A 22,156-nucleotide genomic window follows, 5' to 3' on the forward strand; every position below is an offset into this window, starting at 1 on the left:
AAAACATTTATAAGCAAATATATTGTTTTTAACCTAGTACTTTTAGATAATTTGTGATTTTGCAGGATGAAAGATAGCTGAAGAAAATGATTATCTTCTAGTTTGCTTCTTGAGATTCCTTGCTCTTATTTCCAGCAGCAATTTGAGTTTTGTGTCTGGTATACTATTTATCCTCATAGCCTGCTTTCAGATATAGCTGATAGAAAAACTTATCCAATGCATCATTCTAGAATAAGTTATTCAGATGCATATCAAACCTCAAACTGCTGTTTTGAATAAATGTAACAGGAAAAGAAAACTCTATAATCACTTCAAATACTAGAGGGACCACTTAACAAATTAGATTATGACCATTAGCCCTTTCTTGTAGAAATGAAGAGCAAGTATAAAAAAAAATCCCAAAAATTGAGAGAGAGAAAGAGAGAGAGAGAGAGAGAGAGAGAGAGAGAGACAGAGAGACAGAGAGACAGAGAGACAGAGAATGAGAATGATGAACAGATTCTGTCTCCAAACATCCATGAATTTCATTTTGCCTAAAAGAGGACACTTGGTAGTGAGTATGTATTGTGAATAGTGTTGCTCTATAGTAACCTCACAATTTTGTTGAATTCAGCCTATAGCAGTGAAGATGGATATCAATACCAGTCACACTGTAAATATATCATTGCTGCTAATACAGATGGCTGTATGGAAGAGAAGGAGGGTATGATATGCTGGGGAAAAATGAATGGAAATGAGAATCAGGAGAGAAAGATGAGATGAGTGCTCAGCTTTCCTAGATAGTGTGATATATAAATAAAAGGTCAAGAAAAACATGGTGTAAGATCTTTCATCCAAATGAAAAAGAAGGAGAAAAATAATATTCAGTCTCAAATGGAAAAAAAAGAAATCTTGCCTTTTTAATAAAAAGTGAAATATTTTAAGGTCTCTAAATAACAGGGGCTTGTAAGCTGGGGTCTATGGAGTCCTAAGGTACCTGTGGATAGATTTTAGGGTAGAAGGCAACTTTGAAGGGAAAAAATAAAACAAAACATTTTTATTTTTGTTAATCTCTGTTGAAACTCAGCATTTCCTTCAATTACGATTTAAAAAAAGACCACATTTTTCTGAGAAGGGGGTCTATAAGACTTCACCAGACAGCTCAAAGAGTCCATGACACACAAAAGGTTAAGAATTTTTACTATAGAATGATTGAGGAATGTTATGAAATTAAATAGTTCCTGTTATTTTTGCCTTAGAATGTGCTCAGCCACAATAGGCAAAAACAATCAATTCTCCCCCTTCCCCCATCCAACACACATTTGACTTTTCTGGGGCATTTACCATAATAGATTTTTCCCCTAATAAATGATTGGTACATTTTACATTACAAATTACTTTAATGCTAAAGGATGGTGATGCTTCAAAATATAGATTCCTGGTATTGTCTTAGATATTTTGTTTTATAGCACTAAATAAATCAATAAATTTCTTGATCAGCTCTACTTTCAAGTGTAAGTAAGGACACTTAGATAATTGAAAAGCAAGCTTTTAAGTGTGTTACTTACATTTATTCAGTTCCCCCGAAATGACTCTCTGCTTAGTTATTTCCAGTTTTTCCTGCTACTCTTTCTTACTAATCATACAATGACCTTGTGGGGGTGAGGGAGCAAAGGTGAGAGTGACCCATTTCTAATTCAAGTTATGACTACAAGCCATAATCAATTATACATCAATTATCAGGCTAGTGCTATATTTCCCCAAGCAAAATCTGATAGAAAAGTGCTTTAAAAATGATTAAGCCAAGTAAGTAGTGTGTATGAAGAATGGAAGTGGGATTTTAATTTATCTCTCCCTTCATAATAACAGTTTTTGAAACATATATTACTAAATATGGTAACTGTACTTATAGGAGAAATCAATTACATTATCAAGTTCAAATCTTTCATCCTTCTCATCCCCTCTAGTTATGCTCTAATGTATCACTGTACCTAAGAAATTCACTCTAGGGAAAATGTTGCTATTCTTCACTAAAAATTCCACAAATTATATTATGTAAGAATTAATTTATGGTAAATGATTTAAATCCCTGACTCAGAATAGGTTCTTTAAATATCATCGAAAAATGACACCTCACCCGTAGAAAGGAGTCCAGGGATCCATTCTCCATGTATTCAACCACAATCATTACTGGCCTGCCTGCAAAGAGAACAAATGAATGGATTAGGATGATGATGATGAGGCTGATGATAATAGATGATATTTTTAGAGTTTTAAATGGTGCAAAACCTTTTACATTCATTATCTCACAATCAATCCTTACAACAATCTTGTGGGGAAAGTTTTACAGGTATCATTGTCCCCACTTTCTAGAAGGGAAAACTAAGGCTCTGAGAGGTTAAATTACTGGCTTCAGTTTCCTCAACTATAAAATGGGGATAATAATAGCACCTACTTCCCAAGGTGATTATGAGGATTAAATGAGAATATTTGTAAAATGCTTAGCACAATGCCTGGCTCATAGTAGGCACTATCCAAATGTTATTTTTCTTGTTATTATTATTGCTAATATAGCTGCTATTAAGTGGTGGAGTATAGATTAAAACTCAAATGTCCAAAGTTGAAGTCCAGTGCTCTCTGCATTACCAATGTTGCTCCTCATATATGAAGTTTTATTACAGCTACTCAGCTGTTCTTGATAGATTATTTGTAATTTTTAAGGGAATATCATTTTCAAATTTCTTTTAATAATAATGATAGCTAGCTTTTATTTTAAAAAAATTTAGGAGTCAATTGGAGTTAAGTGAGTTGCCCAGGGTCACACAACTAGTAAGTAAGTGTCTGAGCCCAGATTTGAACTCAGGTCCTTTTGACTCCACGGTTGGTGTTCTATCCACTACACCACCTAGCTGCCCTGATAGCTAGCTTTTGTACAGAACTTTAAGATTTATAAAGCATTTGACCTTATGGTAACTCATTTAATCCTCACAACAACCCTAGTAGATACTATTATTACCTCCATTTTACCAATGAAGAAACTAAGGCTAAGTGACTTGTCCAGGGTCACACAGCCACGAAGAATGTGAGGTAGGATTTGCTCTTTGGTGTTCCTAACTCCAAGTCCTGTATTCTGTCCACTGTGCCACCTAAATACCTTTAGTATCATAGGGAAGAAATCTCTCCAGTTTTTTAAAAAATCATTTTAACCAAATTATTAGGCATGACTAAGAAAGGAAAATTGATTTGAATCATTCACTAAATAAATATGTGGATCAAATCTGGGGTGCTTTTCTTTTCCTTAAGAAATGATACCCCCACAAGTTATGAACTGATCCAACCCTTCTGGAGAGAAATATAGAACTATGCCCAAAGATATAAAACCCTTTGGCCCAGCAATACACTTCTAGGTCACTGTATCCCAAAAAGATTTCAAAAAAACGAAAAGGACCTATTTGTACAAGAAACATTTATAGCAGCACTTTTTGTGGCGACAAAGAATTGGAAATGGAGGAGATGCCCATCAATTGGGGAATAGATGAACAAGTTGTGGTATATAATTGTAATGGAATACTGCTGTGCTATAAGAAATGATGAGCAGGGTGATTTTAGAAAAGTCTGGAAAGACTTACAAGAAGTGATATAAAGTGAAGGAGAACATCATACACGGTAACAGCAATATTGTACGATGAACAACTGTGCTGTAAGTAATAGATTTGTTAATTAAGCAGTAATTAATTAGCTAATTAGTAATAGACTTGGCTATTCTCAGCAATACAATGATCCAAGACAATCCTAAGGATTTATGATGAAAAATATGAGGTGTCTTTTTACCTCCAGAGAAAGAAATGATGTCATCTGAATATAGATTCCTTACTTCCTTCCTTCCTTTGCACAAAATGACTAATATGGAAATGTTCTATATGATTGCACATGTATAACCTATATCAGATTGCTTACCATCTCAGGAGGGGAGAAGGTAAGGGAGGAAGGGATAGAATTTGGAACTTAAAACTTAAAAAAATGCCTGAATGTTAAAAACTGTTTTTACATGGAACTTTGTAAAATAAAATATTATTTAAAATACTCATTTCGATAACTGCAAAAAAAACCAAAACCAAAACAAAAACTGAAATACCCCCACAAATTCAAGTCAGAAGTTTTGAAGCTGTTTAAAAAAACTCATACAGAATTTCCTTATAGACATCTGTGGTTCAGCTTCTCATAAAACCCTGTAGTAATTAGGGTTGAATTACTTTAAATGGGTCCTTTCTAAAGGCAAAATGAAAGGAGACATTCATAAATTGTCTTTGAGAATGCATAAACCATTGGTCACAGTGTGCTTTATTGAGGAAAAGGACTCCTAAGCAGAAAAATTTCAGTAGAAGAATGAATGCTATAAAGTTTGGGGGTGGGACAGGGAGTGGAGGGAAGAAAGATTTTGTAACAGCACAGGATCACATTTTTATTAGACACTGATTAGATTAAATGTGGCAATTCTAGCACTATCTGACAAATAAGTAATTTCTCTTTGATAGAAGAGCCCAATAGAGAAGCTAAAAATCAGAAGCCTCATATAATTTGCTTCTTTTTTCATATCCCATTTGCAGTCATTACCGTCTCCAAATATTTGGTAGAAGTGATTTTCACTTACTCCAGAAAACAGAATTCATTTTATTCAACCCAACTGCTCAAATTCACAATATAAACTCATCTCTGGCAATAAGGGACAATGAAATTTACCTGAAATAAACATCGATGACAGATTTATTTTTAAGCTCCTTTTTCCATGCTGTTCATTTGAACTTTCAAACTGCTCCATGGGCAGAGTTTTCTTTAGTACTGAATAGCTCTGGGAAGAAATTGCATGTACTCCTAATGGAACTACTAGATGTGTCATTGTAGCTCATTTTCTTTTATGAACCTGAAGCTTGTGGGTTGGGAAAGGTAGCTTCCAAATTAGTTATGATGTCTGCAAATACTAGATTTTACATCTGAATTTCTGGTTTAAAGAAAAATGTATTAGAGGTTAAACATTGCAACAAGTCTCCCCGCTGATCACATTTGTAGTCTCCTTCTTAGGACTGACATTAACTTGTATTCTCTAATGTTCCTAAAATAAAATGAAATAAATTCATGTGAATCTAAGTAACAAAAGACATCAGTGTTTTGCTGCAAATACTCAGATGAAATATTCAGATGAATACTTAATGCTGATGAGGACACAGATTCAAAAATTTTAGGACATAAACCTAACAGGTTCTTAGGAGATCATAGTTCAGAGGATATTTAAGGAGAACTGTGGAAAAAGGAACTGGGATGTAGATGTATATATGCTATGTGCATACAATGAAGGGGATTAGGTATGGAGGAAAAATAACTTACAGATGAAAGAGAAGTCAAACCCACTTATTGTACAAGTGAGGAAAATAATGCTGAAAGACATGGAATTACTTAACCCTGGTCACATACATAGTAATTGGCAGAGCCAAGATATGAATGCAGGACTTCTGCCTACAAGCCCAGCAGTCCCTCTATGGTACCTTTCTCCATCTTGCCCTATTCATTACCTTCTCTCCACCAATCTAAATGCTACACTCCTTTCAAGGCCTATTTCAAATGCTGCTTACTCCATAGACCATTACTTGGCTAGCAAAGCTTGTAGAGAGATTTCTTGGCTTTGATTTTTTAATTTTATTTATTGTCTGTACAATAGAGTATAAGACTTTTGATTGTATGTTGGCTTGAATTGTTCTCTGATATTCCTTCTTCATCACCCATTTCCTCTAGGATGTAGACCCTGTCCTTGGTTTCTATAATGAATATAGTGGGCACAATGTAGAATCTGAAGCTTAATATTTATGTTTGGACTTTACTATCGAACTCTCAAAAATTTAAGGGAGTGTAACGTAAGCTTTCTAGTGTGATTCTGGAGCATATTAACACAAGGTACTTTGAAATGAGCAATTCCAACTATAAGGGAGACACTTTGCTCAATCTTCAATGTTATCAGTGACAAGTTTTACTGTCTCATTAAAGAATATATAAATAAAGAATCAAATGTAGCCATCTTTGTTTCCTGTGAATTAGATGTTTCTTAGCTTTCCTCTTTCACTAGGGAACTTCCATTGAGGACTGCTATTATAGAGATCATCAGAGCTATTTTTCTAATGCACTGCTGACATGTTACGTATAATTCATTTTCTATTCGAATTTCACAGCAAAAGGTGAGCAAGTGGCTTTATAGGATATTATTCAATTTTGTAATTTAAACAGTGAATAATCGCATTATAATAACAAAAATTCACAGGGCATTTTTGAAGCCTATATCTGGGCCAGTGAGTGGTCAGGTAATAGGCATGGAGTGCTTTTGCTTCTATAATTTGATTTAAATTTTAAATTGTATCCTTTAACACTCCCTTGAAGACATTTATTCAGAATCGGATGAATGTCTTGTCCCGTTATTTTGTTTTCTAACTATTTAAAGGAAGCACAGTATAGTGAAAAGAATGCTGGATTTGAGTCAGGTAAAACTGGATTCAAATACTTTCTTCAAATCTTACTAGTTAGATGTGTGACCCTGGTCATGTTCTTTACCCTCTCAGCCTCAATTTCTTCATCTGTAAAATGGGCATAATAATATCTATAGAACCTAACTTAGAAGATTGTGAAATTCAAATGAGAATATGTATGTATATACATAAAATGCTCTTGCAAACCTTATAATGCTATATGATCAATTATTTTTGTTATTTCTGGATATTTGATTTAAACATTTCTTATTCCATATTTTGGCCTATTTCTTCAGGCATCTTATTGCCCTATGTCTTCTTAATTTTTGCTCTATTCTTTGGGTCCTCCAGGACCATCTACTATATAGGATGTCCCCAAAGTCTTAATGCAGTTTAGAACCATTAAAAACAAATTTCAGGCCATTTTTTGTATTCTGTATTACCATTACTGTATTACTGAATTACCAAGCTACAGGGGGCTTAGTGGATGGTCAATCAGACTTTGTAACCACTTATACAAGAATTCCCTGAAATCTGTTTTTAATGATTCTACTAAAGGTTTCACTATAAGATAGGCAGGGCTACATTTCCTAACTCATCTTTCCTAAGCATTCCAGAAATAGACATAGATTAAAGAAAAATTATTGGAATGATGATCTTGTAGAAGCCCATTTGATATAAATTCTGCATATACTGAATCACAAGATCCTGGAGGGAGTTTTGTCACAGTAATGGTAATAATAACATAGTATGACAATCACATTTAATAATAATTATAATCACAATCGGCACCTGTAAGGTTTGCTCTTTGAACCTGAAGAACAGAAACAGGGCTCATTTGAATATTGAGAATAAAATATCTCCAAGTCATTTGTGATCCAGAAAAACTGGTAAACCACTTTTATCTAGTAAAATAGGGAATTTAGCCCAGTGTGGACTCTATGAAAAATTACCTGTGTAAGACCAGAATTACAGTATTAAATCAAATGAACATTACACCTTTGTAGTGTTTTAATATTTTAATATGAATGATTATCTCTCTTCTGAAGTGTTAAAAGTTATCTCCTAAATTGTTAAAAACAAACTCCCTCCAAAATTAAAAATCTTTGTCTTCATAACTCTTTTCCAATCTTCACACATTTGTATGTGTGAAGTAAACCAACACATCTTTATTTTGTCATTTGTTTCTCTTTGCAATTGCCTTTGTGCATCGATGAATCCTTACAATACAAGGTAATGTAACTTGTGCAGAAAGCATTGGGCTGAGGGAATAGGATACCTGTAATTTGTCTTACCTAATTCAATTGCTACCCTTGTGAAGTTATCTGAATACTCTCTGTATCTATGGTTAGGATGCTTACAGTAAGGATAAATGAATGAATGAAATGGCATTTATTTACTTACTATGTATCTTAGGCACTGGGAATGCAAATACCAAGGTGAGGTAGACCCTGCTTTCAAGGAATTTATATCCTAACAGGAAGAGATAAAGCATGTGGTAGAGCAGTGGCCAGAGAAAGGGGTTTTGGTTTGGAGAACCCCGTGGAAGTTAAAGTGATATTTGACTTGCCCTTTCTAGTAGCAATTGATTTGATTAATAGTCCCATTCAAGTCAGCAATCATTTATTAAATGTCTATTATGTGCCAAGTCCCATGTTCAATGTTGGGGATGCAAAGAAAAGTAAAAAAAAATTATTGCCCTGCCCAAAAAAGGTTGGTTTGGGCAATTTGGTTAATTTGGTTGGGGAGGGGGAAAGGGGTTACACATAAAACAATAGAGCTGATGGCAAGATGGAATGTGAAGCATAGTTTGACCTTGGGCCCATTGAATACATCTCAAATTTCAAAGCTGAGTGAATTAACTGCTACAAGGACTGGGGCATGATTTCTGGAGATGTAGTCTAGGATTCGTGTTGGGAGGAGAAGGAGAGCAGTGGATAAATAGCAAGATGGCACAAATGTCCAGACAAATGACATTGATGGAATGTCAAGTACATAGTTGGAAACCACTGCACTTGGAACCAGGAAGCATGGATTTGAATCTTGGAATAACTGGTTTTCATTGGCTATCTCCACAATATGGAATGTTCTTTTCTTCCTTGCTTTCTTTAAGATCCAATTCAAATCTTACCTTCTGTAAAAAGCTTTTCCTGGTCCTCCCTAATGGTAGTGCTTTCCTTCTGAGACAGTTGTTTGCATGTTATCGCCTGCATTTAAATGTGAACTCCTTGAGCACAAGGACTGTTTTTGCCTTTCCTTGTATCCTCAAAGTTTAGCACAGAGCCTGGAATATTATAGGTGCTTAATAAATGCTTGTTGATTTGACTTGACTTATTTTACTAAACATGAAATGCTCTTGAATCAGTGATCTCATCTGTAAAATAGATATGCTATACTCTACTTCAAAGGTTTGGGGGAGGTGATGGTGAGGAAAACACTATAAACTTCCTAAAAAACTATAATGATGTGGCTGTTATTGTTTTAACTTTTGCTTTCAAATTCCAGGACCTGAGTTTGAATTGTAGATTTGCTATTTACTTCCTTTAACTCTGGGTAAGTTACATAGCTTCTCTGTAAAATGTTTCCTCATCTGTAAAATAAGAAGGGTGAACTAGATGGCTTCTAAGGTTCCTTTCAGTTAAAACCTATTGTCATGTGATCCTATGAGTATCATACTTGTAATCATGAATACCTGATTTCACATTCTGCCCTCTGAAACTTGTTACCTTTGTTAGTTACCTTGGGCAGGTCTCTTAACCTTTATGGACCTCAGGTAATTCCTTAAGATATATCTAGTTGAAGTCAGGAGTTGGCAAACAAAATGTAATCATTTTTAACATACAAAAGCAGGCATTCTCCATAGTTTGCCTACTCTTGTACTAAGACAAAGATGGGGTGCAACATGTATCATGGGAGGAATTTTACACATTACCATTTCCCACATTAGGAGGTCCCTATATTGAAAAAAATCCTTCATATTCACACATTGTAAAGAATGAGAAAATAAGTTATAAAATGTTCTGAACTCTTAAGATACAAGTAACAAATTCTAAAAAGAATATTAAAAAGGTAATAAAATTTGTGATTGCTTTTAATAACATGGTCTATATATATGTATATTCTGTTCATGTGTTTAGTAAGTACAATAAGTATCAAGATATGACAAGAATGCTCTTCCACTGTCCTATGTTACAGATGAAGGTGCAGACAAAGTAAAGTTTAAATCATTTGTCCAGTGTCCTAGAAAAAAAGTTACTGGTACAGCAGAAAATGAAATTCATACCCTTTTAATTGTGGCAAATAAACCTAATCTCCTCACAGTCTGTTTGGTCATCACATAGTAAAAAATGATAGGGTAGGCATTACTCAGTTCTATATTTTGCAGTAGTTTGGTATGGACATGAAAAACTTTATTTTCTTTGACAGATGGGAAGTTAAAATACCTCTTAATTACATATTTTATATGCCATAGTAAATTCCAAGAGAATCAGCATAAACGTATGACCTTTTCCAAGCTCTGAGTTGAGGTAAATTTCCATTTTAACATTTACATATGAAACCCCCAAATGATCCAATAGATTGCCAATCTTTAAGTGTTGATAATATTTCTATTCCAGTCACTTTTACAAGAAAGGAGGACATTGTAAGAGTGTTAATCATAGTGTATTTTGAAAGGTTCAATCATAAATATCCCTTAAACATTTGGCTTCTTATTTGAATTAAGTATGATAATAATAGCTAACATTTGCATTTTTATACCCACAACAATCCTGGGAATGCTCTTATTATCTCTATTTTGTTAGTAAGGAAACTGAGAGGTTAAGTGACTTGCCAAGAATTGTACAGCTAGTTGATAAGCGTTTAAGGCCAGATTTGATGACTTTCTAATTTTGAAAAAAAAATGCTATATCAGTTCATTAATTCTCTTTTCAATTTTGATGTATACTTTAATGTATGATTTTCCCCTGAGGACTGCTTTAGCTTTGTCTTAGAAATTTTGATACGTTGTTTCCTCATTATCACTTTTTTTTTCAAACATTGTCTCTATGATTTGTTCTTTGACCCCTAATTATTTAGGATTTTGTTGTTAAGTAGCCATTTGGATCTGTGTCTTTTGTTTGTGGCCCTTGAATCAATGATTTTTTTTGTGTGTGTTATGATCCATAAAGGATGAATATACTATTCTGCCTTTTTAACATAGTCAAATTATGCAAAGTTCTATGCGGTACTGAGAAATATTATTTTGCAGTCCCATTTAGAAGATACCATAAGATTTTTAGTTCTATTTTCTTTAGCAATTTGTTCAGTTCCTATTTTCACTTTTGTTTATCTTTCTTTTAGACTTATTCAAAATTGAAAAAGGGACATGGAAGTCTTCTGTCACTATTATGTTACTATGTCTTCTTAACTGAGCTAATGTTTCCTGTATGAATTTGGATGCTAAAATGTTGAGAGTGTTTAAATATGTATAAGTATATAATAATACCGGTTTGTTGTCTGTGGTTTCTTTCAGCATAATGAAGTTTCTCTGTTTATCTCTTTTTATTTTTAAATGTTTATTTTTGCTTTGTTGATAGCCTGATTGCAACTCTTACTTTCTTGGATTCAATTGGTGCATAGTAATATTTTTTCTACCCCTTCAGTTTTATTTTATGTATGGTTTTGTTTTTTACACATGTTTCTTGTAAGCAATAGATTATCTAAGATTTAAAATTATGAGAAGCAGGTTTATATTTTCCTCCATTTGTCTCTAATATTAGTTTTTTGGGGGTGGTTATGATTTCCACCCTCTTCTGCTTTAAATAAATTACTATGTCTTGAGTTACTTTAGTGTAATCTTTTTGCAAGGTGACCTATTCCAACTACCTCTCTTCCCCTTAACCTTGATATCCTTCCCATTTATAATCCTTTTCTCTTTGAAGTTTTGCTTCCTTTTTACCTTTGAAGTTTTGCTTACTAATTCCTTTTTTTTCCTGCTTTTCTGATGATCTAGTTCTTCCCCTCTTTTTTTTTCTTTTTTTTTCCATTTTTTTCTGAGTGGGGCTCAGTGCTCTCATCTACACTAAGAAGACTGTGGACTAGATGTTTACTAAGGTCCCTTCCTGCATTAATTAACAGCATAGAGTCATCAGCTTCCTTATTGAGTAATGATGAGGACAAATAGTTTAGGAATCTTTATAGAGGCCCATAGGTAAGGAGAATTTCTCTGATGATTTTATACAACTTATAGATGGTAGATTTTAAGAAGCTTTGGTGGATAGATTGTTATCACTTCTAGTAGAGTTTTGTAAGAAAAGAACTAGAATATGGCTATGCTTCAGTCTTAGATAATCCAACTTGTGATCTCCTGAGAATGACATCTGGAGATGACAAAACAGAAGCTCAGAAAAATTTGATCCTAGGTGTTTACAGAGCCCAAGTCCATCACTTTTTCTTCTATGTGTTGATTCAGTTTTACACTCCATCTTGCCATCTACCTGACGTTTTTCTGAAATTCCTCTTTTACATGAAATCAGGAAGACCTGAATTCAAATCCTTCCTCTGAAACTAACTAGTTGTATGTGATCATAAATAGTTCATATAATCTTTCAGAGTTCTAGCTTCCTCATCTTTAAATGAGGAACTTGGATTAGATGATCTCTAATGTTCCTTCTAGTTTTAAATCTAAAATATTATGATCACAACAACCATGGCACACTACCTGAGAAATTTTGGAAAACAGCTAAACAATTACATATTACAAGTGGCTTTGTTTTCTGTTTACAAACCTATACAGTAGCCTGCTGTATGTAAACTCCTGTGCAGGTTGCTGAATTTACTCTGTAATAGTTCCTGGAAATTCTGTTTTCTGTTAGCAACCTATTGGTTCCTCCCCTAAAGCAACACTTGCCAATGGATAATCCTTGGCTAAGTCACCTGACCATTGTCATAGGACCAATGTCAGAGGCCAAATTTGGAAACCTCTGAGTCCTTGTAGTCACAATGATTTCTTTATTGTTGATTTTCCTAACTTTAGAATCATAGGAAGAGACTTTAGTGGTCATCTAATTTAACTTTCTCATTTTACAAATGAGGAAAATGAGTCTCAGAATGGTTAAATGATATGTCCAAGGTTAATAGGTACTAAGTAATAAAGCTTGAATTTGAACCCAGGTTCTATGATTCTAAGGTCAGTGTTCTTTCTACTATACCTTCCTACTTCTTCAATTAAGGATTAAAAGAACAAAGTATGAGAGGTAGTCAAGTTTGTATGCATGAAAATACTGTCCCTGTTTTCAAGAAAGAAAATAAAATAGAGTTTGTAAACTATCAGACAGTGACCTTGACTTTAATTTCTGGAAAAATCCTAGAAAGAATAATTAAAGAGATGGTTGGGAAATATCTAGAAAGGGAAGCAGTGATTATAAAAGAGCCTGCATAGCTTCAAGAACAAGGGAAACCAGACTCTTTTTCTTTTTTCTTTTTGATGGATTCCTAAACTAGTAAATTCCTAAACCAGTAAACTAGAATGGTGTAGATAAAATTTACTGTGAACCAGTGAAACTTCGTCTCACCCACCCCAACCCCATAACACAACCTAAAGCTAATTAACTTCTCTTCCTAGCCTTTCCTGGATGGCACACTTAGACTTAAGTGTTCTCTGCCCCTTATCTTTTAGTCTTTAGGCAATTTAGAAAATACCCTCATTTCATTAGTCCCCACTAAGTTGCCTGTTGGTGCCAGCAGCCTATTTATTTAAAACTTTTGAGGGACTCTGAGGCCCTCAAGAAGAAGGCAAAGTCATTGCACAGTTTCTCCAGTAGATGCTATTCCACTGTGTGCTGCTTTGGGCTCAGGGCAATGGGGGGTGCACACTGAGATTATTTCCTCTTGGCCTCTGTTCTCCTTTCCCATGTTAGTTTTACTTTTCTTCCTCCAAATTCTCCTACATTTACCTAGATTTAAGCAAAGTTTTCATAAAGTATCTCATACCATTCCCATAGAGAAGATAGAGAGATTCAGAGGTTCCCAAACTTATTTGGCCTACTGCCTCCTTTAAAAAAAATACTCAGTGGTCTCCTGGGGTTAGGTTAGGTTAATCCTTACTTTCATTCAATTTCCCCCAATTGCCCCTGAGGCCACTACCACCCCCCTGGATCATTCCAGGACCCCACAGAGGATTGTATCATACATTTTGGGAACCTATGGATATAGATAATAATGCAAGCAGTTGGCTTTAGAAATGGTTCCAAGGCCAGACTCCAATGGTAGTTGTTAGTGATTCAATAACAATATGGGGGGCTGGAAATAGTTGGAAAAGGTCTCTACCTGGCCCTGTTTAACATTTTTATCGATAATTTGGATAAAGGCATAGATGGTATGCTCATCCAATATTCAGATAAAACAGTCAGCAAGCAGTCTATCAAGCCATCCACAAGCATTTATCAGGCACATACTATGTGCTAAGCACTGGGGATACAAAGAAAGGCAAAGCACAGTATCTGTCCTCAAAGAGCTCATAATCTAGTGGGAGAGACAACATGCAAACAACTAAATACAAACAAGCTATACATGGTAGGAAGTAATCAACAGAAAGAAGGCACCAGAATTAAGAGAGATTGGGAAAAGTTTCCTGTAGTAGGTGGGATTCTAACTGGGACATGAGGGAGGCCAGAAGGCAAAGATGAGGGAGGACAGCATTCCATGCATGGGGGACAAACAGAGAAAATGGCCAGAGAGAGGATCTTGAAGAGTATGTAGTGGGGATAGGGAGGATCTGTATGGTATAAGAAGACTGGGAAGTGTTTATTAAGCAATTACTTTGCATTAGTTACATAAGACCCAAAGCTGGAAGGGGTAGCTGACACACTGGATGAGTCAGGATTCAAGATGATCTTGGGTTGAATCTAATCAGATGAAATTCACTGGGGATAAATTTGAAGTCTTGCATTTGGGAACAAAAAGATCAACTCACTTGGGGTGGGGAAAGGGGAGAGATGGGGAGACAATTTGGAACTCAAAATCTTGTGAAAGTGAATGTTGAAAACTAAAAATGAATAAATTTTAAAAAAGATCAATTCAACAAATAAAAGGTGAGATGTGGAGAATTAGAAGTTCAGAAAATTTCTGCGATTTTTAGTGGCTTACAAGTTTAATTTAATTTAAATTTAATTTACTTGCTTTACAAGTCAGTAATCTGATGTGGCAGCTGAGAGAGTGAATGCAAACTTTGACTGCATTAAGAGAAGCACAGCTTCCAGAAATGAAGAGGTGATAGCTGCAATGCATTCTATCCTCTTCAGACATCATCCAGAGTCCTGCGTTCAGTGATGGGCACTATAGTTTGAATGGACATTGATAAACTGAAGAGTATCTTGAGGATGGGAAACCAGCATGATGAGGATCCTTGATATCATGATTTTTGACAATCATCAGGGCATGATCAGCCTGCAGAAAAGAAGACTCATGGGCGACCTGTTATTTCTGTTCAAGTATCTGAAGGGCTATAGCTTAGACTTGTTTTGTTTGGGCATAATGTTACAAACATACATTTATAAACTGAAGAGTTTCTGGAAGAGAGGGAACCAGCATGGTGAGGATCCTGGATTTTATGACCTTTGGGGAGGGCACAGTGGATGCTGAGAAGCAAATTTAGGTTTAATGTCCAGAAAAAAACTTTTTTTAAGTAAAGAAACCCATTTATCCATATTGGTAACAAAACCAAAACCAGAGAAAATATACATAGGGGAATATATACCAAAAATATATAGAAATAATACCAGAAAATAAAGTGAAGGAGCTCTTTCATTGGGAATAAGATAATTCAACTCAACCATATTAAACTCAATTCAATAAGAAAGAGAGAGAGAGAGAGAGAGAGAGAGAGAGAGAGAGAGAGAGAGAGAGAGAGAGAATCCTAGATCTCATTCAAGGGGAAGTTTCCCAAAGTCTCCAGTGCAGCAAGCTTGGGGCAGGGACATGATTGAGATTGTCAGCTCTTCTCATGTCTTCCTTGAGTCTTTTTCTTCAGCAACTTGAAGTGCTGTTGTCCTCCTCCATCTTCTCTCTCAAGGCTAGAAACCAGTTGCTCCTGGTAGACCTACACAGCCTGAATCAATTCAAAACTAACTTGAAGAAGGCTCAAAGAAGACTGAAGAGACTCCTCTTTCCTGCCGTGCCAACTCCATGCCACTCCTCCCCAATTTCTGCCAATAAGTAGACAGTTCTCCTATTCCAATGGGTTTTGGGACCAGGGTTACACAAGTATTTCTTTCTTTTTTTCTTCCAGAAAAAAGCTTCTTAACCATTAGAGCTGTCAAAAAGTAGAATAGCTTGCCTCAGAGAGCAGTGACTTTCCCTCATTGGAAGTCTTCAGAGGTTGTATGATCTCTTGTCATGCATGTTATAGTAGGAATTTTTTGAGGTATGGTTTTAGACTAGATGGTTTCTGAGATTCCTACCAGCTCTCAAATTCTGTGATCCCACTTTAGGATGGATAATTTAGTGGAAAGAGTGATGAACAAGAGTATTAAAAACTACTGCATGGACAAAGTGAGAAGTATTTACCAAAAATCTAAGGAACAGAAAAGGAAAATCAATAGCATAATCTTTGATGAAGGTTGCCAATCTCTTGATAGGAATTACTGCCTTCTTCAGAGTTCTTGTAAATGGTAAATTTCATTGTTTAGGGGGTAGCTAGGTGGCACAGTGGATATAGAGCACCAGGCCTGGAGTCAGGAAGATTCATCTTCCTGAGTTCAAATCTTACCTCAGACCCTTACTAGCTGTGTGACCCAGGGCAAGTTATTAACCCTGTTTACCTCAGTTTCCTCATCTGGAGAAGGAAATGGAAAACCACTCCAGTATCTCTGCCTAGAAAACCCCAAATGGGGTCACTAAGAGTAGGGCATAACTGAAACGACTGAACAACATAGAACTTTACTCTTACATCATCAATTACATATTCAAGTTTTAAAATTTCTGATAACATTCGATATCAATAGATCCATTACTAAAAATGTCAAAGAAGCTTAAGATAAAACTCTAGAATGGTATACTGAGCACACTTTAATCTGCATAGCTCATTTATAATAAAATTTGGTAGGTGAAGAAACAAATTTGTTCAATCATTTATTTGTATTTCATTAAAGCTAAACAAGTCAGAGGCTATCTATCCTCCTTGTCTAATGAGTTAATGGACTAGTGCTGGATCTTTTCTGTAAGTGTGAGAAATCGTATGTTAGTTTCTTCTTTTAAATTCTATTTTGCTAAAAGCTGCACGCAGACTTCCTGGTGAGATATTTCAGCCAAGAACTGTGAAATACAAACACTGCCACAGGGCAGTTCTCACTGGTTTTTGTCCTATATGATAGGAAAATGAAAGCAGAGAATATTTTCAAATGCTGATGCTTCTTTCCTTATTTCAGTTATGCTAAGTGGCCCAATAATCCATGGGGTTCATAGGTTCCCTAGTGCGAATAAAATGTGGCTATATTGGGAATAATTGACTGTTGGCTATCAAAATCTTCATTCATTTCCCTAGTTAGAAAAACATACGCACACTAATCACTCCCTCCCTCCTTCCCAGAACCACCAAATAGTGTGCATACTAAATTAAACACAAAAAATCGAGTCCAATTTTCCCTGGGCACAAGGAACCTACTATTGGATGGATTAAATAAGGCTGTGAACTTAATTCTGAGTTCTTATGAAGTTTTTCTAACTGTTTGGGATTTGACCAAAATAAATAACTCAGCTGTAATGTTACAACATGAAAAATCTCTAGGGATGAACATATTCCCAATTGAGAATTCAAGTAGAAATTGAGAGAATAAGATGAATCAGTGTGGGAAAATTAGATGCTGTGAAAAATTACATTAGGAACAGGCCCCCTTATGGTAATGAAGGGTTAATTCAGGTCGTAAGATAAGACTGTTTACAATGAGTGAATATAGGTATAAAAATCACTAGTAGTAGGTTATCTGGAAGCTACGTAGTGATAGACTCTCAAGAGCTCTCAATTCTTTGGGATGGGGAAAAGATGATTTCCCCTAGAAATTATTCAGCATCTATTAATAAATATATTCTGCATTTTGATCTGTGTGCTCAAAAGCATAAATGTGCTCTTTCCTGTAGATTAATAGGATGTTATTAACTTGAAACAACTAGATATAACTCTAAATTTTAGTGTTTTTTCATTATTCTAGTATTGCTTTGAGTTCCCAAAGTATAGTGAATGGAGTGAAGAAAACATGAGTTCAAGTTTTACCTTTGACATTCTAGCTTTACTAACCCCGGCAAGTAATTTGACCTTTCATTCCCCCAGGCAACTCTCTAAGGTAATAAAATGCTTATCTATATTGGGGGAACAAGTTCCTATAAAGATGAAAAAACAAGTCTGCTTAAAAAATGGTGATGAATTTCACTGTTTTGATTGATCCATACTTTTATCTCATTCCTCTTATACAGCTGATGGGTTGCTCTTTTGAAATATCTAGTACTAGGGTCTCTAGCCATGGAAGAGTGAAGACCACAAAGAGAATGCACAAAAGATCTGTAACTTAGCGGGATTCTTTAGTCATCATTGCCAGCTAGCTAGATTTATGATGTAGACATAAAAAATGGCTAAGCTTCCCACAAAATGGATGCTCTTTAAACGTTTTAACTAAATCTGAAATTTTGCTTGTTTTTCTAGGTGAGATAGTTTGATGTAATGAAAAGAATACTGATTTGGAGTCAGAAGCCCTGAATTTAAATCTGGTGCTTTACTTTTCTAGTTCTCAGTTTCCTCATCTGTAAAATTCAGGGACTGGACTAGACGATCTTTAAAACTGCTTCCAACTCTAAATTTATGTTCTTATTTTTTCCTATTCCAATTGAAATGTTTAAGTTGTTTTCCTTACATCATTCTTTTTACTAATTTCCTAATTATATGTTTTCCCTCTAATAAATCTAGGATTAGTTACTTAGGGGTTTTACTGTATTAGTATTGATGGTCCTACTATTTAGAATCTAGGAAAGTAAATTATGGAAAAAATGTGGTTGAAAATGTCACTTCCCTGCTAGTTCAATAGTAAGCAAACTATCCTGAGGCTATGTTGGCAAATAACCATCTAACCTTGTACTTTCTAACAATTGTTTCCTGGACTCATGGGGCTCCATGGAAGAGGATAAAAGGAATTTTGGGATCATTTCAAGCTGTCAGAACTGAAACAAGTGCCCGTATTATCATTCTCAAGCTCAAGCTCAAGATAAATGCTCCCTCTTCTGTCCTCCTTTCAGTGACTTTCCTCCTCTGGGTCCTTTCTCTCTCCTAGTCTGTAGAGCCATAGTCTTGGACTCCTGGCCAGGCCTTGCCTTCTATCCCCAGAGTTCCCATCTTAGTTCGCAACCCTAAAATTTGCCCCCTGATAAGGGCTCCTGATAACACACAGCTGCACAAGCACTACAGTGGGAGAGGGTTCCAGAGAGAGCTGTATAGATGGGTATAGGGTAAGACACATTTGGAGCTGGGATTCACTGAAGTGGTGAAAAGCAGAGAAGCAAAGAGCAAGGAGGGTGAAGGCATTTGGTAATTTTATACTTTAAATCATATGTAACATTTAATTTTTCTTCTGTTTCCTACATGTTTTCAAATTAGCTTTGATTTTTAAGCATATAGGCACATTCATCTGTGTCTCATGGGCAATTTTCTTGCCAATTGATGATACATCCCATGTATGCAGATGTATAAAATGTTCCCCTTTAATTTTAAGAGAGCCCTATGTGAGGAAAAAAGCAAACAACCCAACAATAGATGTTAATTGTATGCTTAATAGCTTATTATTGAAAGCAGTTGAACAGTAGGAGAAAGAATAGGATAATAATAGTGTGTGCAATGATGAGGACACTTTGTTAAAAATGAAACAATTCAGACGACCAGGGAATGTGCAGAAACATGTACAGAGTGATCATCATCGGCCTAATAATGGTCCAGTGACATTATTTTGGCCAAAAGAAATTAATTTTGAAATATCAAGTTATGCATTTCAGTTGAAGATAGGTCCCCTTCCCCACCCCCAACTTCTTCAGGTATATTTGAATACATCAAATGATCCAGTATGATTTACTTTGCTACAGATTGATAGTGGTTCCCTCAGCTGCATTTAAGTGGCACCTACTTTTCCACTGCTGATTTCCCCTGACTTAATATTTTCTAGCCAATTTTCCTTAACTTGTTTTATATTCCTTCAAGGTCTACCATCTATAGTCTTCTATGTCTATGTCCACTTTTCTAGAGACCTTCATAAGTACTTCCAAACTTCTGATATAATATTTGCTTGATCTTGAGACTTTCTACAACATCAATGTGATTTCTCATTCCTGGCTCATTTCTAACATCTCAACCACATGTTTTCAGAATAACTAAGTATTGGTGAGGCAATGGTATATGAAAGATCTGAACTGACTGCATATCAAAAAGAATTTTTTTTCTTATTTTTTTTATTTTTCATTTTCAACATTTACTTGAACAAGATTTTGAGTTCCAAATGTTCACCCCATCTCGCCCCTCCCCCACACCAAGATGGCATGCATTCTGAATACCCCTTCCCCTAGTCTGCTATCCCTGCTATCTCTCCCCCCCTTCCCCTTCTATTTTCCTGCAGGGCAGGATAGATTTCTGTACCCCATTTCCTGTATTTCTTATTTCGCAGTTGCATGTGAAAACATTTTTTTTTAAACATGTGTTTTTAAAACTTTGGGTTCCAAATTTTCTCCCTTCCTCCCTCCTCACCCACCCTCATTGAAAAGGCAAGCTATACATGTGCAGTTATGCAAAACACTTCCATAGTAGACATGCGGTGAAAAACTAACTCTATTTACCTTAATCCTATCCCACCCCCCATTTATTCTATTCTTTCTTTTGACCCTGTCCCTCCTTAGAAGTATTTGCTTCTGATTACCCCCTTTCCCAATCTGCCCTCCTCTCTATCATCCCCCTACTCTCTTGTCCCCTTCCCCTCCTATTTTCCTGTAGGGTAAGACAGATTTCCATACCCAACTGAGTGTGTATGTTATTCCCTCCTTAAGTCAAATTCTATGAGAATAAGATTCATTCATTCCCTCTCACCTTCCCCCGTTTCCTCTCCACTGTAAGAGCCTTTTCTTTTCTGTTTTTTTTGTGAGATAATTTACCCTGTTCTACCTTTCCCTTTCTCCTTCTCCTAGTATAATGCTCTCTCACTCCTTAATTTTATTCTCCAGATATGACCCTTTCATCTTCAACTCACCCTGTGCCCTCTATCCATCCATCTATCTATCTACCTATCTACCTATCTATCTATCTGTCTATCTATCTATCTATCTATCTATCTATCTATCTATCTATCTATCTATCTATATATATATACATGCATATAATTTTTTCCCTCCAACTACCCTAATACTGACAAAAGTCTCATGAGTTACAAATATCATCTTTCCATGCAGGAATGTAAACAGTTCAACCTTAATAAGTCTCTTATGATTTCTCTTTCCTGTTTACCTCTTCATGTTCCACTTGAGTCTTCTATGGGAAAGTCAAATTTTCTATTCAGCTCTGGTCTTTTCATCAAGATTGCTTGAAAGTCCTCTATTTCACTGAATGACCATTTTTTCCCCCTGAAGAATTATACTCAGTTTTGCTGGGTAGGTGATTCTTGGTTGTAATCCTATCTCCTTTGCTCTCCGGAATATTATATTCCATGCCCTGCGGTCCCTTATTGTAGAAGCAGCTAAATCTTGTGTTATCCTGATTGTGTTTCCACAATACTTGAATTGTTTCTTTCTCGCTGCTTGTAATATTTTCTCCTTGACCTGAGAACTCTGGAATTTGGCTACAATATTTCCAGGAGTTTTCCTCTGGGAATCTCTTTCAGGAGGAGATCGGTGGATTCTTTCAATTTCTATTTTGCCCTCTGGTTCTAAAACATTAGGGTAGTTTTCCTTGATCATTTCTTGGAAGATGATGTGTAGGCTTTTTCTCTGATCATGGCTTTCAGATAGTCCAACAATTTTTAAATTCTCTCTCCTGGATCTATTTTCTAGGTCAGTTGTTTTTCCAATGAGATATTTCACATTGTTTTCTAATTTTTCATTCTTTTGGATTTGTATTACAGTGTCTTGATTTCTCATAAAGTCACTAGCTTCCAATTGCTCTATTCTAATTTTTAAGGAAGTATTTTCTTCAGTAATCTTTTGGACTTCCTTTTCCATTTGTCCAGTTTTGCTCTTTAGGGCATTCTTCTCCTCATTGGCTTTTTGGACCTCTTTTACCATTTGGGTTAGGCTATTTTTTAAGGTGTTATTTTCTTCAGTATTTTTTTGGGTCTCCTTTAGCAAGCTGTTAACTTGCTTTTCATGATTTTCTTGCATCACTCTCATTTCTCTTCCCAGTTTTTCCTCTACTTCTCTTACTTGCTTCTCAAAATCCCTTTTGAGCACTTCCAAGGTCTAGCACTGATTCATATTTTTCTTGGAAGTTTTGGATGTAGGAGCTTCGGCTTTGTTTTCTTCTTCTGGTTGTATGTTTTGATCTTCTTTGTCACCAAAGTAAGATAATATAGTCTGACTCTTTTTGTGCTGCTTGCTCATGATCCCAACAAATTACTTGAGTTTTAAACACTTTGTTAAGGTAAGAGTCTGTTTCCAATATGGAAAATGTACTGTCC

General features: G+C 35.5%; 1 protein-coding gene across 1 annotated transcript in view; it reads right to left on the reverse strand.

Annotated features, from left to right (window-relative positions):
• Positions 1 to 22,156, reverse strand: part of EPHA6 (EPH receptor A6) — a 1,252,883-nt gene that overhangs the window by 170,447 nt on the left and 1,060,280 nt on the right. Inside the window, 1 exon segment of the mRNA XM_027835345.1 lies at positions 2,117 to 2,178. Within this exon segment, the coding sequence (XP_027691146.1) occupies positions 2,117 to 2,178 (62 nt within the window).

The sequence above is a fragment of the Vombatus ursinus genome, unplaced genomic scaffold (assembly GCF_900497805.2).
Source record: "Vombatus ursinus unplaced genomic scaffold, bare-nosed wombat genome assembly UNPS02014814.1, whole genome shotgun sequence".
NCBI classification, from domain to species: domain Eukaryota; kingdom Metazoa; phylum Chordata; class Mammalia; order Diprotodontia; family Vombatidae; genus Vombatus; species Vombatus ursinus.